The sequence below is a fragment of the Larimichthys crocea genome, unplaced genomic scaffold (genome assembly GCF_000972845.2).
Source record: "Larimichthys crocea isolate SSNF unplaced genomic scaffold, L_crocea_2.0 scaffold131, whole genome shotgun sequence".
In the NCBI taxonomy this organism is placed as follows: Eukaryota; Metazoa; Chordata; class Actinopteri; family Sciaenidae; genus Larimichthys; species Larimichthys crocea.
The window spans coordinates 173,619-197,990 of record NW_020851796.1 but is presented as its reverse complement, the minus strand read 5'-3'; the positions used below and the strand labels follow the sequence as shown (position 1 = coordinate 197,990).

Here is a 24,372-nt window from a genome sequence, read left to right as displayed (position 1 = left end):
CGCCCCTCAGAACATTAACTTTACAGATGTTGCACGTAGCCGTGGAGCTTGCTGGCTGAGATAATGTGTAGTAGCTCCAGATAGCTGAGCTCTGCACGCTGTATCGCTTGCGTATGATGTCACTCACAGCGCACAGCATAGAATTATACTGAATAGATCGACCGATATGGATCGGCCCATTGTCACCGATACTCCGACCCCGGCCAGCCGCATACCATCGCCGTTGCCTCGAACATCTCCAGAAATATTTGTGGGTCATTGTGTGCTGACATCTTATGAAGCATGAGTCCGACGAGCGAGGGGGCTTATCACGATTCACCATCACCTCCAGTAGCTGGGTCTGTCTCTCTGCCTAGAACTGGAGTCCAGTGGTTTATCACAGCAACCTCTGTCAGCATTTGTGCAAGTGTGGCATACAGACTCATCAGTGGGGTAACATACCTTTATTATTATTATTTAATTAACATTTCATTTAGTTCGGAGTGTGGTGATAATTTTCTGGGTGTTCTGTTGAGGTGAGAGGTTGGTTTTAGGGTTTTAAGGGGTTATTGATTGGAAAAATGTAGCGTTATCCGTCAGTTATGCATTGTCTGACGTCTACCAGCAGAGGGCACGTTCGCTACATTGTGTTTGCAGGGACATGGGAAATCTCGCGGGAATACAAGAACGAGAATGAGATCACACTAAGGATAAAACCGTTGTGTTGCCAACTGATAAACAGTTACTCTGTGGTGAACTGACAATGTTATGATATTTTTGCTCTTTGCAGGTAGGAAGGGAGAGTTGGAAATTAGTAATTAATGGATGAATATATCGTGATGTATATGTAGTGGTTTGTGTTCGTGGTTAGATTTTAATGATAAGGATGCTTGTGAACGTTACTTGTTTAGTGAATTTAACATACCAAAAGCATCGGCAGTTGGCACTGGTTGCCTAGTTACCACGAGCAAGTGCTAGATAGATATTGAATGTACATAATGAAACTGGTCTGAAATATAGATGTAACATATTTATTGTTTTGATGTTGTTTTGATTATTGTTGTTGAGGTGGATAGGAAGGATAAACCGTTGTGTTGCCAACTGATAAACAGTTACTGTGTGGCGAACTGACAATGTTATGATATTTTTACTCTTTGCAGAACAAAGAGAATAAATCACTTTAAATTAAATGTGTAGTGGAGGACAGCTTCATTCTGCACCACGCTACACAAGCGTAGTTATTGGTTGCTGTGTCTCTGTCATCTCTTGTCTTTTCCTCCTGCTGAAGGACGTTGGGTGCCTATGTGGCATAGCCTGATGCCACTGTGAGTTCTTCAGCAGAGAATCAATCAGACAGCGATGACATTTTAGGTGTTTTTATTCTAGATCATGACAAAATCACACATCATTTGGTGTTGTTCGCAGGCATACTCTGTTTCATGCTGACAGCCGTGTGTGTCTCTCTCCAGGTCGTCTCTGGTCTTTCTCCTCCAGGTCCAGTACACTACTGTGTTAAAAGGAGAGAGTGATTAGCTCAACAGGATACAGGTGTGCTAATCACTCTCACCTGGCACTGCTCTTCTGAGCCCTCTCCACACCTCTCTCCTGCAGCTGATGCATCATGCCCCCTCCACATTATTATTGTTATTATTAGTATTAGTATTAGTAGTAGTAGTAGTAGTAGTAGTATGTTAGCTGCAAGGCCCTGTGGAGGCAAAAGACCCTGTGCAGTTGCACTTTGCACAGCCCATGTGACAATTCTGGCTGTGGGTACACGCCTTCTGCAGGGTTTTGAAAGCAGGTCTGAAGTGCAGCAGAGAGACAGAGGGTGGAAAGTAACAAGTTGTAAGGGCGTCATGAGTCCATACACAAGTTTTGTGACGATACATCAAGGCATCGCAGAGATATTGGCCGACTTCCTGTTTGGCGGCTTGGCTTGGACTGGCTGTTAGGGCAAAACAGTTCAGACATGAAACTTCAACCATCAGCCCGTATGGTGTTCATTTTTAGGACATCCTCAGATCTCAGTTTCAGGTGTCAGACTCAGACGAAAAGGTGTCAGACTCAGATGAAAAGGCATCAGTCTCAGAAAAACCTTTGTCATCTTCAGACAAAACAGCCTCATTCTCACACAAAACAGCATCATCCTCACACAAAACGGCATCATCCAAAACACTGTCATCCTCACATGAAACGCTGTCATCCTCACATGAAATGCTGTCATCCTCACATGAAACGGCATCATCCAAAACGCTGTCATCCTCACGTGAAACGCCGCCATCCTCACATGAAACGCCGTCATCCAAAACGGCCTCATCCTAAACGGCCTCATCCTCACATGAACCAAGAAACGAAAACCGAAACCACACGTCTCGTCAGTCAACTTAATGACAACAAAATCATAGCTGGTTCCTAGTCTTCTAGCATATTCACATGGATTGCTGAGAATAGCTACAACATTGTTGCTATTTAGGCTAAATAAACAGACCAAAATAAATACTAAATAATTTATTTAATAATTTTGAATAAAAAAAAAATCATTTGTCTTTTCGTATGAACCCTTTATGGGCGTACTCATAGACCTATAGCCAGCCTTGGCCAGAGGAGGGAGCTGTTGAATAGCTTAATGAATTAGCAAAAGTAGCCAACAGCTTTTACAGTGATACAGTGGTGTTGTTTATGGTTTACTGGTACAGCAAGCCAACATATTTGTGGTATAATACTGGCAAAATGTGTCCGCATCCATCCATCCGTGTCCGTATGTGTCTATCATGAGCACTCTGATCGTCACGTCGCGTGTTGATGACGTATTTTGTAGTCTCCAAGGCAACCGGAGGACTGGAGGACAGACGGTCGTGTTGATCAGAGACGGTTGATCATAGTAAAAAAAAAGGTCTCTGTGGTTGATGGACTCGTTCTGAAAGTTTTCACGAGTGAAATAGCTTGCAGAAAATAACGATTTTCTATTATACCATACCAGTGCGGAAAGTAGATCAATAATAATAGGAAAGCTACAAACACAATGGTTGCCTTCACAGCTTTGACTGAAGACAGTCTAGCAAAATTGATAAGACAGAAATAAAATAGATCAAATTAGGCTATACCATTATGAAATAAAAGCCAGTATGAAATCAGAAAATTTTAACCAAAATAACATAAAAACTCCAACAATGAAACAAATACAATGTTAAAAGTAAATAAAACCTGCTTGGTACATACGTCTGTAGCATGTCTAAAAGATGCTGGTGCCAGGCCATTCAGCGGTTTAAAAATCCATAAGATAATCTTAAAATAAATTCTAAAACTAACAGGTAACCAGTGCAGGGATTTTAAAAGGGGGTTACTATATCAGGAGTGCCGCCTCTGAGAAGTACCACTCTTCACTTTGTTTAGCTTCATGAAATTGCCTTCATTCATACACGATAATGGTGAGTTATAAATCAATATTCAGCTTTTTTATGAAAAGACGTCCAGTTGCAGGCAATGCAGGGAAGAACTTATAGACTAAAGTCTCATGAGGTTCTTAAGGTTTATGTCTGAATTTTCTGGATGATAAACCCATAGATGCATATGTTCATTGTAAAACTGGGGAGTATCTGTGTACAGACTTTTGTATGTCTGTTGTATGTCTGTTTCATAATACAAATAAAGAGAGAAAGAAATTTATAAACTATTATATTTCTAAAAATATCCATAGAGAAAGTTATAGAAGGTTGTCTTCTTAACTTCCCTGCTATACAGCACAATTCTCACTTACATGTTTTTCTGTTTCTCTTGTCAGATGGACAGTGTTGGGTATGACTTATAAATACTATGCTAACCAGCAGTCATGTTCAGATGCCGATCAAATCTATATTAAATTACTTTAACATTGTCTGACCAAGTCAATATGAATATAAGTAGTGACAAGCAGTGTATATGTAATTATATATGTTGTGTGTAAATAATGACATTTATAATGAGAAGTTCCCTGACTTGATATGAACAAGCATTACTGCTTTCTGACACCTCACTGCATTCTGCATGCAGAGTGTAGTGATGAGGAAGCACAATTCTTGGTGGCAGAAAAGAGAACAGCATGTTGAATGTCAAGCTGTAGGGATGTGTGGTCTCATTGATTAAGGTCTGTTTTATTTGTCTGCGTGTGTGTGTGTTTTATTTCAGGTATCCCAGTTGAGTCCAGGGTGAACATCTTCATTAATAGCTTTGGGTCCATCCAGGAGACCACTATGGTGACACCTATACACATCATTACACTTGATATTATTATTATTATTATTATTATATTATTATTTATATTGAATTTTGAATTTGCCTCTGTATAACACAGCTATTACCAGATACAACACTGTTCAATACACAACATGGTAATATTATTGGTAATATAAAATTTGTGTATTAATGGCACTAGTGCTGGAAATAGGAGCAGAATAATTATCAGGAGCAGCAACAGACATAGTGACACTTATACATACATATGTCTCTCTCTACAGGACTACAGAGTGAACATATTTCTTCGTCAGAGATGGAATGACCCTCGCCTACGACTCCCGACTGACTTTAAGAGTGAAGCACTGACGGTTGACCCCAACATGTTCCAGTGTTTATGGAAACCGGACCTTTTCTTTGCCAATGAGAAAAATGCAAATTTCCATGATGTTACACAGGACAACATTCTGCTCTTCATCTTCAGGAATGGAGATGTCTTGATCAGTATGAGGTACACACATAGATTTTTTTAGCATTTGTCAAACTCCTTGACCATTGACGATGACCTATTACTTTTCATTCTGAATAGCAAACACTTTCATAATTACACACAAATACACAATAACATAAACAAAGTAATAGATGAAGGCAGCAGTGGACCAGCAAGTGCAGTAAGCAGAGCTATCCCTTTTTAAACATTGTCAAGGTAGCATGTTGATATTAGCATTTAGCTCAGCACACCTAAGTAATGAATCACAGAGCTGCTTACTGCTGTACACTGTTTGTTTTGTGCTCATACAGGCAAAATTGTTCAGATATTTTCAAAATTCGGAATGTTAAGATTTTATGGTAAATTATTTGAAGATGAAATACTTATCAAAAAAACTTTTTTAATTTTTTGGATTCATCTTATTCTGTGGTCATTATAATGAATTAATTGATGGAGCTGGGGTTTGGGTTTTTTGGGATTTTTTGGGTTTTTTTTTTTTTTTGGATATATGTTTATTCGTTTTTCAACAGGTAAGACAAGAACAAATAACAACGTACATATTCAAATCCAAATTCAAGTTCATACAGGCAAGAAATTCAGGAGTCACATCCTATACAAGAATACATTTTAAATAAATTAGTAAAATAAAGGTATACAGAAATAATAATAATAATACATTTTATTTAAAAGCGCTTTTCTAGATACTTAGAGACACTGTACATAAAAAGAACATCAAATCAGCAAAACAAAATAAAACAGTTAACTAAAAACACAGGGAGGGAGGGATTTGGGGCCGATGATCAGGTCTGATTTTTCACAGTTGAGTTTAAGGAAGTTGGTCTGCATCCAGGATTTGATGTCGGTGAGGTAGTTGGAGAGAATGGAGTGAGTGGCGGAGGTGATGGATTTGGTGACGTCATCGGCATAATAGTGCAAATGGAGACCATGGTGGCAAGTGATGTTGCCAAGGGGGAGCAGGTAAAGTATGAAGAGGAGAGGACCAAGCATCAAACCCTGGGGGATGCCCTGGGACAGAGGAACAGTGTAGCAGGTCCTGGAATTCAGTGGCAGATTTGCAGTCAGTGTCAGTGTGGATGTTGAAATCTCCCAGAACAATAATGGAAGGTGAGATGGCAGATAACTGGGTTAGGAAGTCAGAAAAGTCAGACAGAAAGGAGGGGTTTGGTTTTGGAGGGCGGTAGATGATGGCAGTGACCAGAGGAGTGGGACCAGAGTTGAGTGATATCAAATCAAATTTTATTTCTATAGCCCAAAGTCACAAAAAACATTTGCCTCTGAGGGCTTTACAATCTGTACAGGGAGTGACACCCTCTGTCCTTAGACCCTCGGTTCGAGTGAGGAAAAAATTGCCCACAAAAAAACCTTTAACAGGGAAAAAATGTGGAAGAAACCTCAGGAAGAGCCACAGAGGAGGGATCCCTCTCCCAGGACGGACAGACGTGCATGGATGTCACGTGTACAGAACAAATCAACACAAACATATTGTACAATTACAATGAATGATAAAATGACAATGAATTACAATGAATGTTAAAATGACAATGAATTACAATGATTGATCCAGGTTATTGTCAGTTGTGAATTTGTTCAGAATGAGACTTTTACTGTTGAGTGAGCAGGTGTTGAGTAAGGCCAGTTTCAGTTGTTTGGACTGAGGAAGGGGGCGAAGATCTGATAGGTGTTTGTTGTTTGTTGTGATGACGTAATGAGGAAGTTGCAGTGCATCAGCAGGACCGGATGAATGGGATAGAGACAGGAGTTGAAAAGTTGTAGTTGAACATACGACCAGAGCCTTTTTGTGGAGGACAGCGAAGTAGACCAGTTTCTCGGAGGATATCAATGCAGTCCGAGTGCAAATGGAGCGCTAGCACGGAGCTAGTGCTAGCTTGTGACCAGGAGCTGGGTGTCTGTGTAAGGAGACGTAATGTGTACCCTAGGAGTATCCACGGGATAATCCACAGCATAACCGCAGCAGGCAATCAGTGCTCCAATGATGAGGAGAGGGGCCACCAGCCTGCTAGCCCAGTGGTTCCGGTGAAGAGACAAAGTCATCAGCTCGGTGCGGTGGTGGCCAGTGGAGGAAACCAGCCTAAGTTTACATGTCAAATAGTCCAACACAACATATTAAAAAAATCTTATTAATTTTCCTGAACTATGACCTGTCAAAACTGCTGTACTTTCCTACAGTACCACAAACAATGTGTCAGACTACCAGTTTCTGTCTTACACTTGGGGCACAGTGGAGATGCATTAGGGTTGTATTTATGACGTTAAGAGGGAGATATATGGGCCCTGTGTAGGAGCTTCAGTTGCATAGCTCTCACTTGGTTACAGATATTCAGTGTTTTTGCAACTTTTCCAAGTATCATTCCAGCCATCATCTGTTATCTTAACATTAAGATCTCTTTCCCATAAGCCTTTCAGAGAGGAGGTGTTTGTGATGTTATACCCCTTAAGGATATTATAGAATACGCTAATAGAACTGCCATATTTTTGCAAAAAGAGTTGCCTCTCTAGGTGTGAGATATCCTGTCACTGAAGGATTCTGGTATCCTTTGTGATACAGTCTCTCACTTGCAAATATCCAAAGAAATCCTGTTTTTGAATATCATATTTCTTTTGCAACAGATTAAAAGACATAATGGTAGAGCCTCCAGTAGTTTGTATAAAGTAGATATTCCTTTCCTTTCCCCAAATCTGGAAGTTACTGTCCATTAGTCCAAGGGTAAAGTCAGGATTGTCACATATTGGAGTGAATACAGATGTGAATCGAGATGTGCCCTCTAATTTTCTGATGGTATGCCATGCCTTAACTGTGGAGAAGGTAATAAGGTTAGTACAAGCAGACTTCAAAAAATTTTTTTTTTCTAATAAACAGAAGATTTAGACATTGAACTTTCTACATCCAACCAGAAAGAAGTGGACAAATTATGCACTGAGTCAGCTATAGTACGCAAATGAACACTAAGCTGAAATTTTCAAAGGTCTGACAGATCAAGACACCCCTCTGGAAGACATAGCATAGCTTTTTTCAGGCGTGGTTTCTTCTTAGTTAAATAGTTGATTTAGCTCCTTTATATGGTCTGTTTGATAGTCTTATGGAGGAATGTGACTGGGATCATTTGTATGAGGTAAAGTAACCTGGGAAGAATGTTAATTTTTAGGAGCGAAACACGGCCTAACCAGGAAATTGAGAGGGTGTTCCATCTTTCTAGGTCTAGCCTTATATGCTCAAATATGGGTGGGAAATTTGCTTTGTATCGTTGTTCAAACAAGGGTGTTACACATATTCCCAAATACACAAAACCTTCTGACAACGATTTAAATGGGAAGGGAGATGGGATTTTAGGTTCATCTGTTTCAGTGCTTGATTTTTCCTTCCCATCTTCCACACCGCATTCATCACACATTGTTTATCTTGATTGTTGTGGAACCTGACCAGCACCAACTGCGGTCTCTGGGTGGAGGGGGGCTTTGGGGCCAGTGAGCGGTGTGCTCTCTCCAACTTTACACGACCTGACTTTGAAGGATTTTAGGGAACCAAGCCTCAAAGAACTGAGTCGGGTCATCTCCTTCATCCTTCTCTGGCAGTCCAATGATATGGATGTTTTTACGTCGTCCTTTGTTTTCCAGGTCGTCTGTCTGCTCACTTCATTCACTCACCATCTTTTCCAGTGCTTTCAGCTTTCCGTCGACCAGGCCTGTGGCATCCTCTAGCGCTGAAATCCTCTGTCTGGCCTCGGTTATGTGCTTCTCATGGCTGTCAAGTTCTGACAGTGGGCCAAGTTTGTCGTCAATGACTTTAGAGATGTTGGCTGTAATTTCGCCCACTGCTTCATGAAGTACCAGTAAGATGCTGCTCAGGTGTCGGCTATGATGCGAGCTCCTGCTTGGGCCTCACCAGTGCTCAGAATCTTCAAGAGCTTGATTGCATGGCATGCTGTCGGACTGTCTCAAAAAGTAACTGTTTTTGTAGAGTGAAGTGAATAAATTAGCAAATGAGCGCACCAGTTCTCCCGAACGTGACCTTCCCTCATGCCGCCATCTTGAAAAGCCAATGGAGCTGTTTTGTTTTTTCTTCTTTCCCGTGTGTGTGTGTGTGTGTGTGTGTGTGTGTGTAGGCTGTCGGTGACGTTATCTTGTCCCTTGGATCTTACACTCTTCCCAATGGACACACAGCTGTGCAAAATGCAGCTGGAGAGCTGTGAGTACATACATGCACACACACAATGTTGGATAATTCCAGGCCTGTAACAGCTTTTGATAAGTATTAAGTCAACATTCTACAAGCCAGGATAAATACATTTGCTTATTCAAGCAAAAGCAGAAACATGGCTGTTTACTTTCCTGTTGGACAGAAGGGATGTGGCTTTTCAGTCATTCTCCTATAAATCACCTGTTTCTGTGAGACTGGGATTCTGTTTGAGAAAAATTACATATATCTGAAAAACAGGATAGTAAGCAGTGTTTACAGTAGTCGCTCACTGAGTGTGCCTGAAAGAGCACACTCTTTAAAATCTCTCGGGCTTATTGAGTGTGCCTGAAAGCGCACACTATATGTTATCCACCACGTTTCTTCTTTTGCTTATTATTCTTACGCCGTTTTTTTGGCCCGCTTCTCCTCCCAGAGTTTTTGTCGCACATGCACAAACAGGGTGTCAAAACGTGCGGCTCGGCCAGGATCGGTGTACTATGACTTTTCTAAGAGTTTCGGCAAACGGTTTTGCCAAAACTAGCCAAAAACAATGCCAAAAAATGAATGGGTGTGTATTGCGAGAATTTTTGAGAGCTAGAGTGAGTCATGTCATCGCTAGAGTGGAGAGGGAGAGGAATTGTGGCCGCAAAAATCAAGCTACAGAAATCATTTATAGCTAGAAAAGTAGGAAAATGTGTCGTCTCACTCACATTCGCCTGCTAAAGCTGTCAGATATATAGTTTTGGCGGGAGACGCAAAGATGCAGCAGCAACACCCATCGACAGCCTCATAGACTGCCATGTTAAAAAGGCGGGAAATTTTTAACGTTTCTCTGAATTGCTGTAGATGGCACATTTCTTCACTTTATCGACACAAAACAACTATGTAGACGTTCAGGAAGGGCTCATCCTGCTTGTAGTTAAGCCAGTTCAATGATTGGAAATAGGGTTTGGCCAGAGATCCTTCCTTTTGGAGGGAAGGTCTCAGCATTTTCTCTCTGTCTCTGTCAGGATTTCCAACTGACATTCTAACAGGTGCAATAACTGCTGTGCTAATTAGAGTTGGTCCTGGTTGCTTGGCAACCTCAAGCCTGCCTGAAGGAGAAGAGGGGGGAGGGGCTAATTTCAAAATAAGAGTCCCTTCAAAATAAAAGACTATATGTGTATTCAGTAACTGCTCTGCAGATTAGGGCCGGCAGGCAGAAGCCCAGCAGCGGCCATTTTAGCAGTTTTCGGCACTTAATTTGAACTTGTCTGTCAGACAGAGACATGCTAAGTGCTAACATTAACGACCAATGCTAATTCACTAGGAAAGAAATACATGTTAATTGTTAACATGTTAATGCTAACATGTTAATGATAACATGCTAATGCTAATTGTTTAGTGCAAATTGCTAGTGCATCAGCGTGCTAATACTAACATGTTAATTGCTAGCGCATCAGCACATCAGTGCTAAAATGCTAATGCTAACATGTTAATGCTAACATGCTAATGCTAACATGCTGATGTTAATTAGCATTAGCCACTAAGAATTAAATACATTCAAATTGCTAACATGCTAATGCTAATTGCTAGCGTGTAAACGCTAGCTGCTCCTGTGTCTAAATAAACATGTTAAAATGACAATTTGAGGTGTGCTTTTTGAATGACCTGACCTGCAGCTCACCCTGGTTGCTTGGCAACCTCAAGCCTGCCTTTGACTAACTTTGTTGAAGTCTCTGTATGATATCAATGATTATCAAGACTACATTTTCAATGTCGGCAATTTTATCCTTCTCTCTCGCAGAGACACAAACACAGACACATAGACAGACAGGGCAGACACACACACACACACACACACACACAGACAGGACAAGCACACATGCACGCACACACACACACACACACACACACACAAACAGGACAAGTCTTTCAAAATAAGAGCCCATTAAAAAGGCAATGATGACACAGCTTGTTGTATCAATACTGAATTTATTGAGCAGCGTTAGTAATAATGTATGGGGGCGACGGGGCCAGAGTCAGGCACACTCAAAATTTCTTTAGAAATTTTCTAGTTTCATTTTGCTACCCTCTACTGGCACTTTAGGATGTGAGAGGAGGTGACACTAGAGGGAAGCAGAGCATCAACATATTACCAAGGCCCTGCAAGAGAGTAAACAAAGACTGGTTACAGATAAAAGAATGTGAGAAATGAAGGAACAGTAGTCAGATTGTTTCTGTCTTGCTATCTCCATTTTTTTAAGGTAGAGGGGGACGATCCTACTTTGGTAGGAACCGGAAGTGGGTTCCTCTAACTGGGAACAACAGACAAGAAAAGTTTCGATTGCCCTGAGCGTGAGGTGGCAGAGCAGGGCATCGTTCATTGAAGGAGTGCAGTGGTTGGGAGGTAACATATGCATGTATAAGGACATGTTACCTCCCATCCCAGAGTCTGCGCTTGTGGGGACGAAGGCAAATGCAGGCTTCACTTGCGACTGCCCCAGCCACAGAATAAGAAAAGAAGCTCTTTGCATAAGCATAAGCAATTTGAATATAGTCCTGGCTGCTACAGGTAAACTGTGGAGCTCGCTAGTCAGCAAGGTAATATGCCCTTTTGGGATGTTCGAAAACCAGGTCCACCGGTGTGTTCTGGATCACTTGAAAGGGTTTTCCTGTGCAGGCAGGGCATGTCTGAGAGGCATTCAGAAATCTGTGAGACCGAGAGGTCGCCAGGTGCAGATGAGAGATACAGCTGTCTATCATCTGCATAGCAGGAATTTGAGAAGTTATGCACTTGCATGATCACTCAGATAATCGTACCCAGAGAGGTGGGCCCTGCACTGAGCCCTGGAGCACCCCTGTGGTGAGATGCGGACAACTTTCCAAGTCAGGATTAAGCCATATATGCCCATGTTTGAAAGTATAGATAGAAGGATATGGTGGTTAACTGTGTCAAAGGTAACTGATAAGTCAAACAGAATAAGAATTGGTAGGATTGGTATAGGGTCCAACATGCATGTAGCAGGATGGCTAATTGGACTGCTACACATTGCAGTTTTAGTGGTGCCCTTAAGCTTAGGAGACAGGTTGCGAGTGATCTGGTCAGGGAACATATATATGTATGTATGTATATATATATATGTATATGTATATATACATATACACATGTGTGTGTGTGTGTGTGTGTGTGTGTGTATATATATATATATAGATATATATACACATGTGTGTGTGTGTGTGTGTGTGGGTGTGTATATATATATATATATATATATATATATAATTATATATATATATATATATATATATATATATATATATATATATTATGGCATGCCGTTCAGGAAATTAAACCTTTGAATATATTGAATGAAGTCTGAATATATGGAATGAAACTTTGAATACATTGAATGAAGTCTGAATATATGGAATGAAACTTTGAATATATTGAATGAAACCTTGAATATATTGTATGAAACTTTGAATATATTGAATGAAGTCATATATTAAATGAAACCTTGAATATATTGAATGAAGTCTGAATATATTGAATGAAACCTTGAATATATGGAATGAAACTTTGAATATACTGAATGAAACTTGCTGACGTCAGACTTCACGGCATTTGTGTAATGTGTGATGCTATAGCTAAGTGAGTGACACGAGTCAGTCTGCTCCAATCTCGTTGCGCAATATTAAACTATGAGGACATCATTAACACTGCGTGTACGGGCCAAAATCCCCCCGATACCCCTGATCAATACCCTTTTCCTGACAAGGAAGTTCGCTCCCTTTTTAATCGTGGCAACATAAAAGAGGCCAGGCAGCTGTTTATCAGGCCAACCTCAGCATGCCTTCAACCTCACAGGAGTGCCCCACAACACCCAGTGCAGGCTCGGACTGGCAGTCTGTGCTACCGGGCAAATGCCAGATGGGCCAGTCCATCTCGGCCACATTTGGGCCGGTGGCCTCCGATGTTTTTTTGTATGTATGTATTTGTTATTTTGTAGCATTTGCATCATTTGCCCAGCAGCCCAAAATGGACTTGCGGCCCATTTGCATACACTTGGAATAGGCTTTTGGTTGCACTGGCTAATATCGGTTAATATTTGCCTCTTCATGACAGGTTCAGAAGTTACGATTTACATTGTCAGCTTTGGCAAGCTACTTACACAGAGGACTGCGGACAGACAGACAATGCATATGAGATTATGTCGAAACTTTATGCCTGTTGTAGGCCTGCCACGGTTAAAAATTGAGCGAACTTTTTCGGGAGGATTTGGGCACGCATTCGCCAGTGTATTTATCATGTCCTCATTGTTTAATATCGTTGCAACTAGATTGCGGGCGGCCTGACTCATTGTCTTTCGCTTTTACAGACTGTTACACAAGATGGCTGCAGGCACTGCCGCAAAGTCTGACGTCAGTGAAGTTTCATTCAATATATTCAAGGTTTCATTCAATATATTCAAAGTTTCATTCAATATATTCAGACTTCATTCAATATATTCAAAGTTTCATTCAATATATTCAAAGTTTCATTCAATATATTCAAGGTTCACTCCATATATTCAAAGTTTCATTCAATATATTCGAGGTTCACTCCATATATTCAAGGTTTCATTCAATATATTCAAAGGTTTAATTTCCTGAATGGCATGCCATAATATATATATATATATATATATATATATATATATATATATATATATATATATATATATATTATATATATATTAAGTGCTGTCACAAATTAACACGTTAATTTTGGCGGATTCATTTTAAACAATTAACGCGTAAAAAAATTTACGCAATTAACGCGGTTTTGTTTACTTCCGGTGGCAGCTGACCCATAACCTTTGGTCACATGCACGGTCAAACATCTATCCATAGACATAGACGTCACATTGAGCGCTAAATGTCGACGTCGCTGCCATTTTGGATGTGGCAAAGTAGAGCTTTGTTTCCCAGATATATTAGTGTGTGTGTGATGGGTGTATAAGAGGCATTAACTTAAAGCACTTTATAGAAAGGCGCTTTATGAAGTTCAGTCCATTTCCTTGTATTAGTTTACAGGCAGATCTGCCACATCTATGTGGCGGATGCGTTAACGTATCGCAGCAACGGACCAAGCTGCTCAATGAGGCGTCTATGTATATGTCTATGATCTATCCTAACTAAGGAGAGTCTATGGTGGAAAGTTGGATAAGGAGGACTTTTAGGGGGAACATTTCATTTTAAAATGCAAAGCCGAATTTAAATTCCACAGAAGTAACACGACTTAACATATCACCTCAAAGCAAAACACCCTGCTGAAATTACCTTCATGGGATCTTGCCAGTCTACACTACAGGAGTGTGGCACTGTCAGTATATTTCCTCATTCTGGCTTTTTTCTATTTGCACTGTGCATATGTGCACATAGCCATAAAATGATGATTTAAATATACTTTCTCTGTGTTTATTCTACACTAATTTGTCATTTTACATAAATAAATATTTATTATTAAGCTTCAGTCTCAGAAAAATGCAATTAATTATTGATAAATTTTTGATAAATAATCGCGATTAATTACCGATTTTTTTGCGATTAATTAGTATTTTTTTTAATCGATTTACAGCCCTAATATATATATATAATAAAATAAATATATGTATATAATGTTTTCATGTTTATGTTTTATGTTTTAGTTGGGTATACCACCAGTGATCTTGTGTTCATGTGGCAGTCTGACCCAGTTCAGATGGATGAGATTGCTCTCCCTCAGTTCGACATCAAACAAGAGGACCTAAAATATGGAAACTGTACAAAGTTATACCAAGGAAAAGGTTAGTAATAATTAATATTGTGTTAAAACTGAAGCTTAACATTGCCACTATTTAAGTATAATATAGCATATAACCCCATTACAAAACAGTTATTGTCCATTCAACTATTCTTATTAACTCAACGATTATAATAGTAAAATATAATGAATGTATAATGTAAATATGTTTTCTAATATAATAAGATACCTTGTTACTTGTCAATTAGTAACTTCCCATTAACGTTAACCATAGTAAAAATATACATTCATATATTACGCTTAATGTAACATTTCTCATGCATAAATCTGATAATAAGGAGTGTTAACCATTGTTTGCGGATAAATTAACTTGTTACATTACTGGGAGGTAAAATTGATATATGTGATGATCACTAAACACTATAATTGATTAAAGGTGCATGCAAAACGGTTAACCTTTTATAAATGTTCATTATATTGATGCATTTAAACATATTTAGTATATGGCTTTAATTATTTCAAATGACATACTCTTGATCAATCATCCCATCCACCAAACAACACCAAAGTCAACAGCAAAGAAAAGCTATTTGAGATCCCACATACTCAGCTCTGCTGCTCATCCCACAAATGCATGCTCCTTACAAATGTGGCACCATTTAAAGGAAATAAACAGGCTTTCCAATAGTATAAGATACATTGCCAGAAATTATTGTTCACAACAAAAAATAATCTACTAAACGCAATGTCCTTACTTTTATACATAGTTTATTAGCTAATCCATAATTCTCCTTCTCTATCTTTTCTAGGATACTATACCTGTGTGGAAGTGATTTTTACATTGCGTCGACAGGTTGGCTTCTACAGATGGGAGTTTATGCTCCAAACTCTATTGATTGTTGTATTATCCTGGTTTCATTTTGGATCAACCCTGATGCTTCAGCTGCAAGGGTACCATTGGGTGAGTACCACAAATTAACCATCCATACTGTATATCTATCCTTTTACATTCAACTGTATAGTACACAGATGTATACAGGAGTTATATACATCATTCCGTACAGGTGGGTACATACACAGAGAAGTTTTTTTTTAACTTGTTACTGGTACTTAATGTTTCCTGCTTTCTAATCCAAGAACTGAGGGAGACTGCTGTAGGACTATGAAAGGACTAGTTTTCGTTGTTTCAGGACCGGTCACTGAGCAAAGACACCTGAGGACACTGACACATCACTCATTCTGAGGGTGGTGAAATGTAATGTTATCTTGTCTTTATGGATAATGCAGGTGAAGGTAAAGATAGTAAAGGTAAAGGAAGTCTCTCCACTTCACTTTCAACAGGTCTTTCCTGAGAGGCTACAGTGCTCAAGGGAGTGTCAATGTTAGCTCAAATGTTAATGGCTGAAATCGCTTATGTCTCAGTCAAAGCCTATATCTAAGGCATCACTGGTATGACTGTGTAATTTGGATTTGGACTTAATTATTTGTTTACAACATGTTTTTTTAGTAATTATTCTATTCACTTTTGTTTCAGTTAACTATCTCTAGATTTTCTGTTCTCAAGGCAAGTTTAGCTAACTGTTTTTTTGAGTGTTGTTGCTGCTTTTATGGTCTTTTATGTGCAGTGTCTTTGAGTTCCACGATTGTGTTTTTATTTAAATGTATTATTATTATTATTTTTTTTTTGGAGTTATTCCTCATTGTTGCCTATAGGAATCATATATAATCAAACTGAACTGGGTCAAAGCACAGAAATTGTGGAACTCCGTACTAACTTTGGTGTGCATGGGGATTGTTCATTAATATGTTAAAGGTTAACAAAGTTTTCTGCCAAATTAATGTGTGGACATAAATTGCCACTACTGATCTTTAAACAGATTACACTCTTGCTGAACTTTCCAAATAAAATATATATTAAAATTATTTTCAATATTTCATTTATTACTGATATTCTCAATTTTGCCTTTTCCATATTGTTTTTAGTCCTTTATTTAATACTTTGATTCACATTCATCAAACCATTCTTCATTTATCTTGCCACTATTCTTTATCATGCACTAGTTGATGGTAAGCGCATGGTGACATTACACTAAAACACTTATAGTTACTGATCAACAACTTTTTTTCTCCCTTTTTTTCTATAGTAAGTTTAAATTCCCACATATTACTAGTCTGGTCAAATTATTCTCATGTGGTAACATTAATGTGTTAAACATCTATTGTGTTTCTAGGTATTTTTATCAGTGCTCTCTCTGTCCAGCGAGAGTATGTCCTTGGCGTCAGAACTACCAAAGGTTTCCTATGTAAAGGCCATTGATATTTGGCTCATTGCCTGTTTACTTTTGGATTTTCTTCCCTGGTGGAATATGCTGTGGGTGCAGGTCAGTTGTTTAACCACAAACAGATACATACACCATAAGCACCCACTCTAATTTAGAGTAAACCTCACATCTATCACTGGGCTAGACTCTTCCCGGCCCCATAATGTGGGGTTATGAGCGACACAGGTGACCAGCAGCTACGGAGCAGTCATTTTTATTTCAAGCTTTTTGATTTACTCCGCTTGTACACTGAACAAAATATCAATGCCAACACTTTTGTTTTTGCTCCCATTTTTCATGAGATGAACTCAAAGATCTAAAACATCTTCTATATACACAAAATAACCATTTCTCTCAAATTTTTGTTCACAAATCTGTCTAAATCTGTGATGTGAGCGCTTCTCCTTTGCCGTGATATCCATCCCACCTCACAGGTGTGGCATTCAAGATGCTGATTAGACACGCATGAACATTGCACAGTGTTCCTTAGGATGGCTACAATAAAAGGCCCTCTGAAATGTGGGTTTTGTTTTATTGAGGGGGTCTGGTGGGGGGGGGGGGGGGGGGACCACACTTGCCTCATGCAATGCAACACATCTCCTTCACCTGAAGTTCAGAGATCAGGTTGTTGATTGTGGCCTGTGTCATGTTGGTCCACAATGCTGTGCGAAGTTGCTGGATATGGCAGAAACTGGACACGCTGTCGTATACGCCGATCCAGGCATCCCAAACATGCTCAGTGGTGGACATATCTGGTGAGTATGCTGGCCATGCAAGAAAAGGGATTGTTTTCAGCTTCCAGGATGTGTAAGATCTTGCAACACTGGGGCCGTGCATTATCATGCTGCAACATGAGGTGATGGTCGTGGATGATGGCACAACACATGGGCCTCAGGATCTCATCACGGTATCTCTGTGCATTTACAATGCCATCAATAAAATGCAACCTGTGTCATCGTCCAGAACATATGCCTGACCATACCACACCACTGCCACCCTGGGCCACTGATCCACAGCATTGATGTGGAAGAGGGCATGGTGCATCAGCTGCAGGAGAGGATTGTGGGGAGGGCTAGGATAGCAGCGTCGGGTGAGAGTGATTAGCACACCGGTTTCCTGTGAGCTAACACTCTCTCCTTTTAAACACACAGTAGCGTGCTTGCACCTGGGAGAGAGAGACGTAGACACAGGACGGATGTTCCCGGCCGTCGGCACGCGCACTCAAAAAAGAAGACGCCTGCGAACGACCCGAGGGAGCTGTTGTTGTGTGACTGCATGAGAATCATAAACATAGTAAAAGTCATCACTGGTTGAGTCTTACCTGCTGAGAACCCACCGTGGCATCAGACCACGCTACAATTGACGTCACGAAAAACCGCTCCACCCACGCAATGCCACACACACTGTCTGCCTAAACTGTGAAAACCGGGATTCATCCGTGAAGAGAACACCTCTCCAATGTGCCAGACACCAATTGAATGGAGCATTGCCCACTCAAGTCAGTTTACGACGATGAACTGGAGTCAGTCGGGCCCCAGACAAGGACGACAAGCCTGCAGATGAGCTTCCCTGAGGTCGGTTTCTGACAGTTTGTGCAGGAACATTTTTTGGTTATGCAACTGATTGTTTCACCAGCTGTCCGAGTGGCTGGTCTCAGCGGTCTTGGAGGTGAACATGCTGGATGTGGAGGTCCGGGCGTGTGTGGTTACATGTGGTTGTTGGTTGTGAGGTCGGTTGGATTGTATTGCCAAATTCTCTGAAACGCCTTTAAAGACGGCTCATGGTGGAGAAATGAAACATTCAATTCACAGGCAAAGCTCTGGTGGACATTCCTGCCTGTCAGCATGCCAATTGCTCCCTCCAAAAACTTGCGACAATCTGTGGCATTGTGCTGTGTGATTAACTGAACATTTTAGAATGCTTTTATTGTGGCCAGACTAAAGCACACTGTGCAATATTCAAGCTAATCAGCAATCTTGCATATGCCACACCTGTGAGGTGGGATGATTATCTCTGCAAAGAGAAAGTGCTTACTACAAGATTTAGACAGATTGTGAACAATATTTGAGGGAAATGGTTATTTGTGTATGTAAAAAGTTTTAGATCTTTGAGTCATCTCATTATATTTCTGATCAGTTAGGTCTCAAACTGGTTTAGTAATTGATTGTTTCAAGCAAATAATTTGTCGGACACAATAGTCCCCTTCTCACAGGTTCACGAAGTCAATAATCTGATGATTGAACACCTCACTGTATATGAATTGACTTCTTAAAATGCAGATTCCAGTTATGGGGTGGAGGACACACTCAAACACCTAATAATTAACATCTGAGCACCCCAAGGTGGTCTTTTTTAAATAGCTGTGGGGCCTGATCACTATAATAAAAATAAAATGGCCCATCAGAAGGAAGTAGAGAACCTGGCCCACTGGTATCAAGATAGCAAACATTAGCAAAACAAATGTAGGTCACATGACCATTGATCTCTTCCTGGATTCTAGCAATTTCCACTAAGTGATCTAACTGATTTTACATACTATTCCTCCCTACATGAATTATGAATTTACAATGAAGCAAATAAAACAATTATTCTAAATAAAAGGATTTTGTACAAAATAATATCATCACCATAATTAAGGAGAGAGAGTGCTGCTATTACTTACCCTATGATGGATGCATATAACTCAAAACTATGCCATCCCACCTCAACTATACCTTATATCTTTTTGATGAGCAAACTGCACAAAAAACACCCAAAATAATCTTTTATTTACAAGAAATTCCAGTCCTATTTATGTATATTACATTATCGGCTGCATTATTACCTTTTCAAAGGATTTTTTTAGCGATGCATGATGTGGAAAAATTTCAACGTAGGATAACCGATAATTTCTTGCTTCTCATGGGCCGACTCCCTTACCAATAACCGATAACTTCATATTTCAAACCCGAAAGTCCCCCATACGGGGGACAGCATGAACATGCATCACAATACAGATGATCAGCGTCTGCTCGGAAGCCCCAATCCTAACATCTATCATACCAAATGACGGGAGAACACCTCACGAGCTAAAAGCTCTACAAGCATTGCCACCCCAGTTCAATCACCCAAGCATATCTTGGGCATTGTAAACAAAATACGGAAAACAGTGACTATCCACTTTAGTGCCTTCTGCTAATTCACCACTTAACCAAACCACACAAATGTGAAAAGCGAGACTCCGCGATTAAAAGTATGTGTCACATCACTGTGCCGATTAAACTTGGCATCTAGCCCTCAAAGCGTAGCACAAAAAAATCACAAAACGATACAATTTTCATATGTGTGCTGAATTGGTCTGTCTCTTTGGGTCGCTGGCCGTCTCCCTTGTTGTTCAAAAGTTCTATTCTTATAGCACGACATACCTATATATCTCACTCTTGCTAATGTTTATCCTCATGTCTGTTTCTTGTGTTGGATTTTACCAATCATGTTAGCTATCTGGTTTTTACATAAAGACCAATAGCGCACTTGACATTATGTGTGACTTTGTTGCCGGATATAATATACTTTTGGGTTTAACTTCATTCGTGCCTAGTCATTGGTGGTCAACGGTGAATTAATAATAATAAATTTATTTTTATTTGAAGGGCCTTTCTGTACACTCAAGGTCACCGTACACCATCACATTTTAAAAAGCAACATAAAACATTTGAAACACATAAAACAACATCAATAAAATCAAAATCAATAAAAACAAGAACGGCGAAAAATGCTGCCATGCAGAGTATGCTGCATGGTGGATAGGCGGTTGTAACGGTATGTTTAAGTTGGGATTTGAAAGGCGTAGATAGTAAGAGTCCGTGTTTCTGAGTGGGGTGGTAAGAGTTCCAGAGTCCGGGGCGCCAGAGCGGCCTGAATGCTCTGCTCCCCTTGTGGTGGAGCGTGGCGGAGGCGGGGGGAGGAACCAGACATGGTTAGGATGAAGAGGATCTGAGGGCCGGGGGGTTTGATGTGAATGCATCTGAAAGATACGGAGGGCGGTTTGGGATGGCCTTAAATGTAGTAGTCAGAACTTCTGATCGTATGCGCCACTGAACCGGAGGAGCCAGTGGAGCTGTTGGAGGACAAGGAGTGATGGTGGATGGAGGAGGGGTCCGGGGTTTATGATGCGGGCAGCTGAATCTGGACCAGTTTGAAGTTTTATGACGGGTTTTTGAGGGAGGCGAAGAGGAAGAGGTTACAGTTCATCTAGGGCGAAGGGAAGTGACGAGCACTGTGAACAAGGACTGGGGCGGCAGCTGTGGATGGGGTGGAGCGATGGGGTGAGAAGTTGATTAATGTTTCGAGACTGGAAGTTGCAGTCCCTTTTTGGTAATGTTATTGATGTGTGATTGGAAAGATATGTGTGCTGTCCAGGATGACCACCCAAGGCTCTTAATTGGGGGGGGGTTGTGAACAGTGATGTTGTCAATTGTGAATGATACGCTGTCAGTTTTGGATATAGTGGAAATCTTTGTACCAATTGAGGAGAACCTCGTTTTGTTTTGTGTTTAGTTTCAAGAAAGTTTTGGGTGTTGGGTGAACCCAGTTTTTTATTTCGTGTGATGCAGGTCAAGTAGGAGGGGGGTAGGGAGGGGAGGAGGTTTGGTGGTGAGATAGACGCTGGGTGTCATCGGCATAACAGTGAGAATAGAGTTATTATTTGCGGAAGATATTGCAATGGGAAGACGGTAACATGATGAAAAGCTAGCCCCGGATCAGAGCCCTGGGGCACACCAGAGGTAACAGGGGAGGGGGTGATTTGCGGGGACTTAATTTGACGAATTGAGTGCGGCAGAGAGATATGATGTGAACCAGGTAAGAGTGGTGTGGTTGAGGTGATGGCATGGTGGACTACGTCGGTGGAGGAGGGTGTATGACCAGACTGGTATCAAACAGTGCTGACAGATCGAGGGAGGCTGAGGATGGTGAGGGTCCAGAACTCAGTGCCATCGGAAGGTCATGTGTGATTTGGGAAGTGCAGTTTTCTGTGCTGTGGAGTGGGCGGAGCGTGAAACCAGACTGGACAAACTTGTCATACCGGTTATTGCGGGATAGGTTGGTGTGATTGGAGTTGGGTGGCGACTGTTTTTCTGATTTTTGAAAGAAAGGTTCGATTACTGACTGGTGCTGGAAGTTGTTTGAATATCGGGGGGTCGGGCCCAGGTTTTTTTTAGACATTGGGGTATAATGGTTGCTGTTTTGAGGGATTGTGGACCAGGTTCCAGTGGTGAGAGATGATGTGAATTGATGTCGGATTGAGGGGTGGACCAGGGAGGGGTGGGGCAGGCTTTTACAGTTTGTGGGGGAGGGGGTCGTTGGCTCGGTGGATGGTTTGGAGCTTGATGAGTTCTGCGATCCAGCGAGGGAGGGGAGATGAAGAGTGTGGGGAAGTGGTGGTGGGTGGGTTGCCCCAGTCAGTTGAAGATGTTCGAGGTGAGGATTGATCCAAGCTGCTGGTGGATATTTTTGACTTTTCAGTGAAAAATGACATTCATGATGCGAGTTGCAGAGGTGGTGTGTGCTTGCTAGGCAGTGAGAGGGGAGAGAGAGAGTCTGATGTGGGTGATGTTGTTGAGGAGGAGGGAGAAGAGTGTTTTGGAGTTTCCTTGATTGGCGGTGATTATTCAGAGTAGTATGTAGTGTGTTTTGGTTTTGCTGGTGATGGTAGTACTTGTAGAGTGGACATGGTTTTTGTACATTTTCTTGTGAATAGTGAGACCCGTTTTCTGTGGGAGTGCGTTCCAGTTTGTCGCCTTTGCCTTCATGATAGACGGGGAAGGAGAGCAGGGGTGAACAGGGGGCGGAGACAGCTGAAAGAAAACCAGTTCTGGTTTTTTAACGGGGCGCGAGGGTATTAAGGTATATGAAGCAGTCCAGTGTTGCTAGTGGAAGAAACCAGATCATTCAGGGGTGGATCATTTTGGATCCAGGGAGGTCAGGCGGATTGATGCAAGCGGTGAGATGTGCAGGGTTAAGTTGTTTTTATATTCCGGCAGTGAGATGAGGCGTGTGTGTTTGAGTATGGGAGAGAGCGTGAGTTTAACGTAAATGAACAGAGGAATATGGTCAGTTTGGAGAGTTCATTGGCTGTGAGGGATAGGAGGGAGCAGTGACAACCGAGCGCACGATTAAATCCAGAATATGTCCTTGGAGTGTGTGGGGAAGTGAAGGTGATGTGTTGCTGACAGCCAAAACTTTCTAAGCAGGAAGTGAAGAAGTCTTTGGTGAGAGGCCAGATTGATATTGTCCATGTGAATATTAAAATCACCAGTATTATTATGTTTGGTGAGAGGGATGATAAATGGTGGAAGAAAGAGCAAAGTCCATTTACAAAATTCTGTTCTGTTTGGGGGCGGGCACCGGTAGATGACAGTGGCGATTAACGGTTGGAACGGTCCTGACCGCCCGCACACAGTGGACTCGAACGAGCTGAAGGCAGGTCCAGGACAACGGTTGAGACTGAGCAAGGTCCGCTGTGAATTACAGTGTGATAGACCTCCACCCCCGGCCGGAGGCTTGTGAGGTTGTGAGATGTAAACAAAACCCAGTGGAATGGATTCATTGAGTGGGTGAAGTCGTTGGGCGTGTTGCCATGTTGTTTACGGTTTATTAAACGATGAAAGTCCAAGTTTATTTGTACCGTGTGATTGTCCTGGAGAGTTGTCCCTGTTAGTTAGTGAGCCGGAGTTGAGAAGAGCGAAGTTGAGTGCGGAGGACACACTGGTGTGTGGAGCGTGTTGAAGTGGTGACGAGAGGGGAACCAGATGGCTCTATTGCTTGGTGAGTTGAGGGATGGGGCAGGAGAGGGGGGGGGGCTCCGGCTGTGAGGGTGGGGGTGTAACTTAGATGTCATCCACATGGACAAGGTGTGACACCGCGTGCTGAGGTTAGCACACAGCCTTTTGGTACCCCTCTTGTTGGGTGGCTCCATCAAGTTTTCAAAGAGGATACCCGAGAGTCAACTGACCTTAAGAGACCAGAAACACGTAACTTTAACTAACATTGTTCACAATAGTACTGGAAAACACCACTCATTAAGTTTTACTGTAGTTGTATATTCTGCTTGGCGCGATTTGGATTTAGAGAGCCATATATCAAGTGTGAAGGCTGGAGCGAGCGCCTAGTCAAACCGGCCAGCTCCACGACGCACAGTCGGGGATTATATGGCCGTGGCCCGGATGACCGGATAATGAAAAGACAGACTGTTTCTCCCAGATTGATTTAGTAGGTCGTCGTCTTCTAAGAAAAGTCAGTTTAACACCATCGCATGTTTTAGTGCGCTTGCCGGGATCTTCGCTGGTTTCACGGTTTTTGAGTCTTTTTTAGCGTGACGTCGCTCATTCCCCCACCCAGTGTGAACCCATAC

At 41.3% G+C, this 24,372-nt stretch overlaps 1 protein-coding gene across 1 annotated transcript in view; it reads left to right on the top strand.

Annotated features, from left to right (window-relative positions):
* The window catches only part of LOC104939019 (glycine receptor subunit beta), a 50,491-nt gene extending 32,405 nt beyond the window's left edge, over positions 1 to 18,086 (top strand). Inside the window, 9 exon segments of the mRNA XM_027275438.1 lie at positions 4,144 to 4,211; positions 4,473 to 4,699; positions 8,821 to 8,903; positions 14,567 to 14,704; positions 15,471 to 15,572; positions 15,575 to 15,625; positions 16,897 to 16,998; positions 17,001 to 17,032; positions 17,946 to 18,086. Of these exon segments, the coding sequence (XP_027131239.1) occupies positions 4,144 to 4,211; positions 4,473 to 4,699; positions 8,821 to 8,903; positions 14,567 to 14,704; positions 15,471 to 15,572; positions 15,575 to 15,625; positions 16,897 to 16,998; positions 17,001 to 17,032; positions 17,946 to 18,086 (944 nt within the window).
* Positions 18,087 to 24,372: the final 6,286 nt, after the last annotated feature.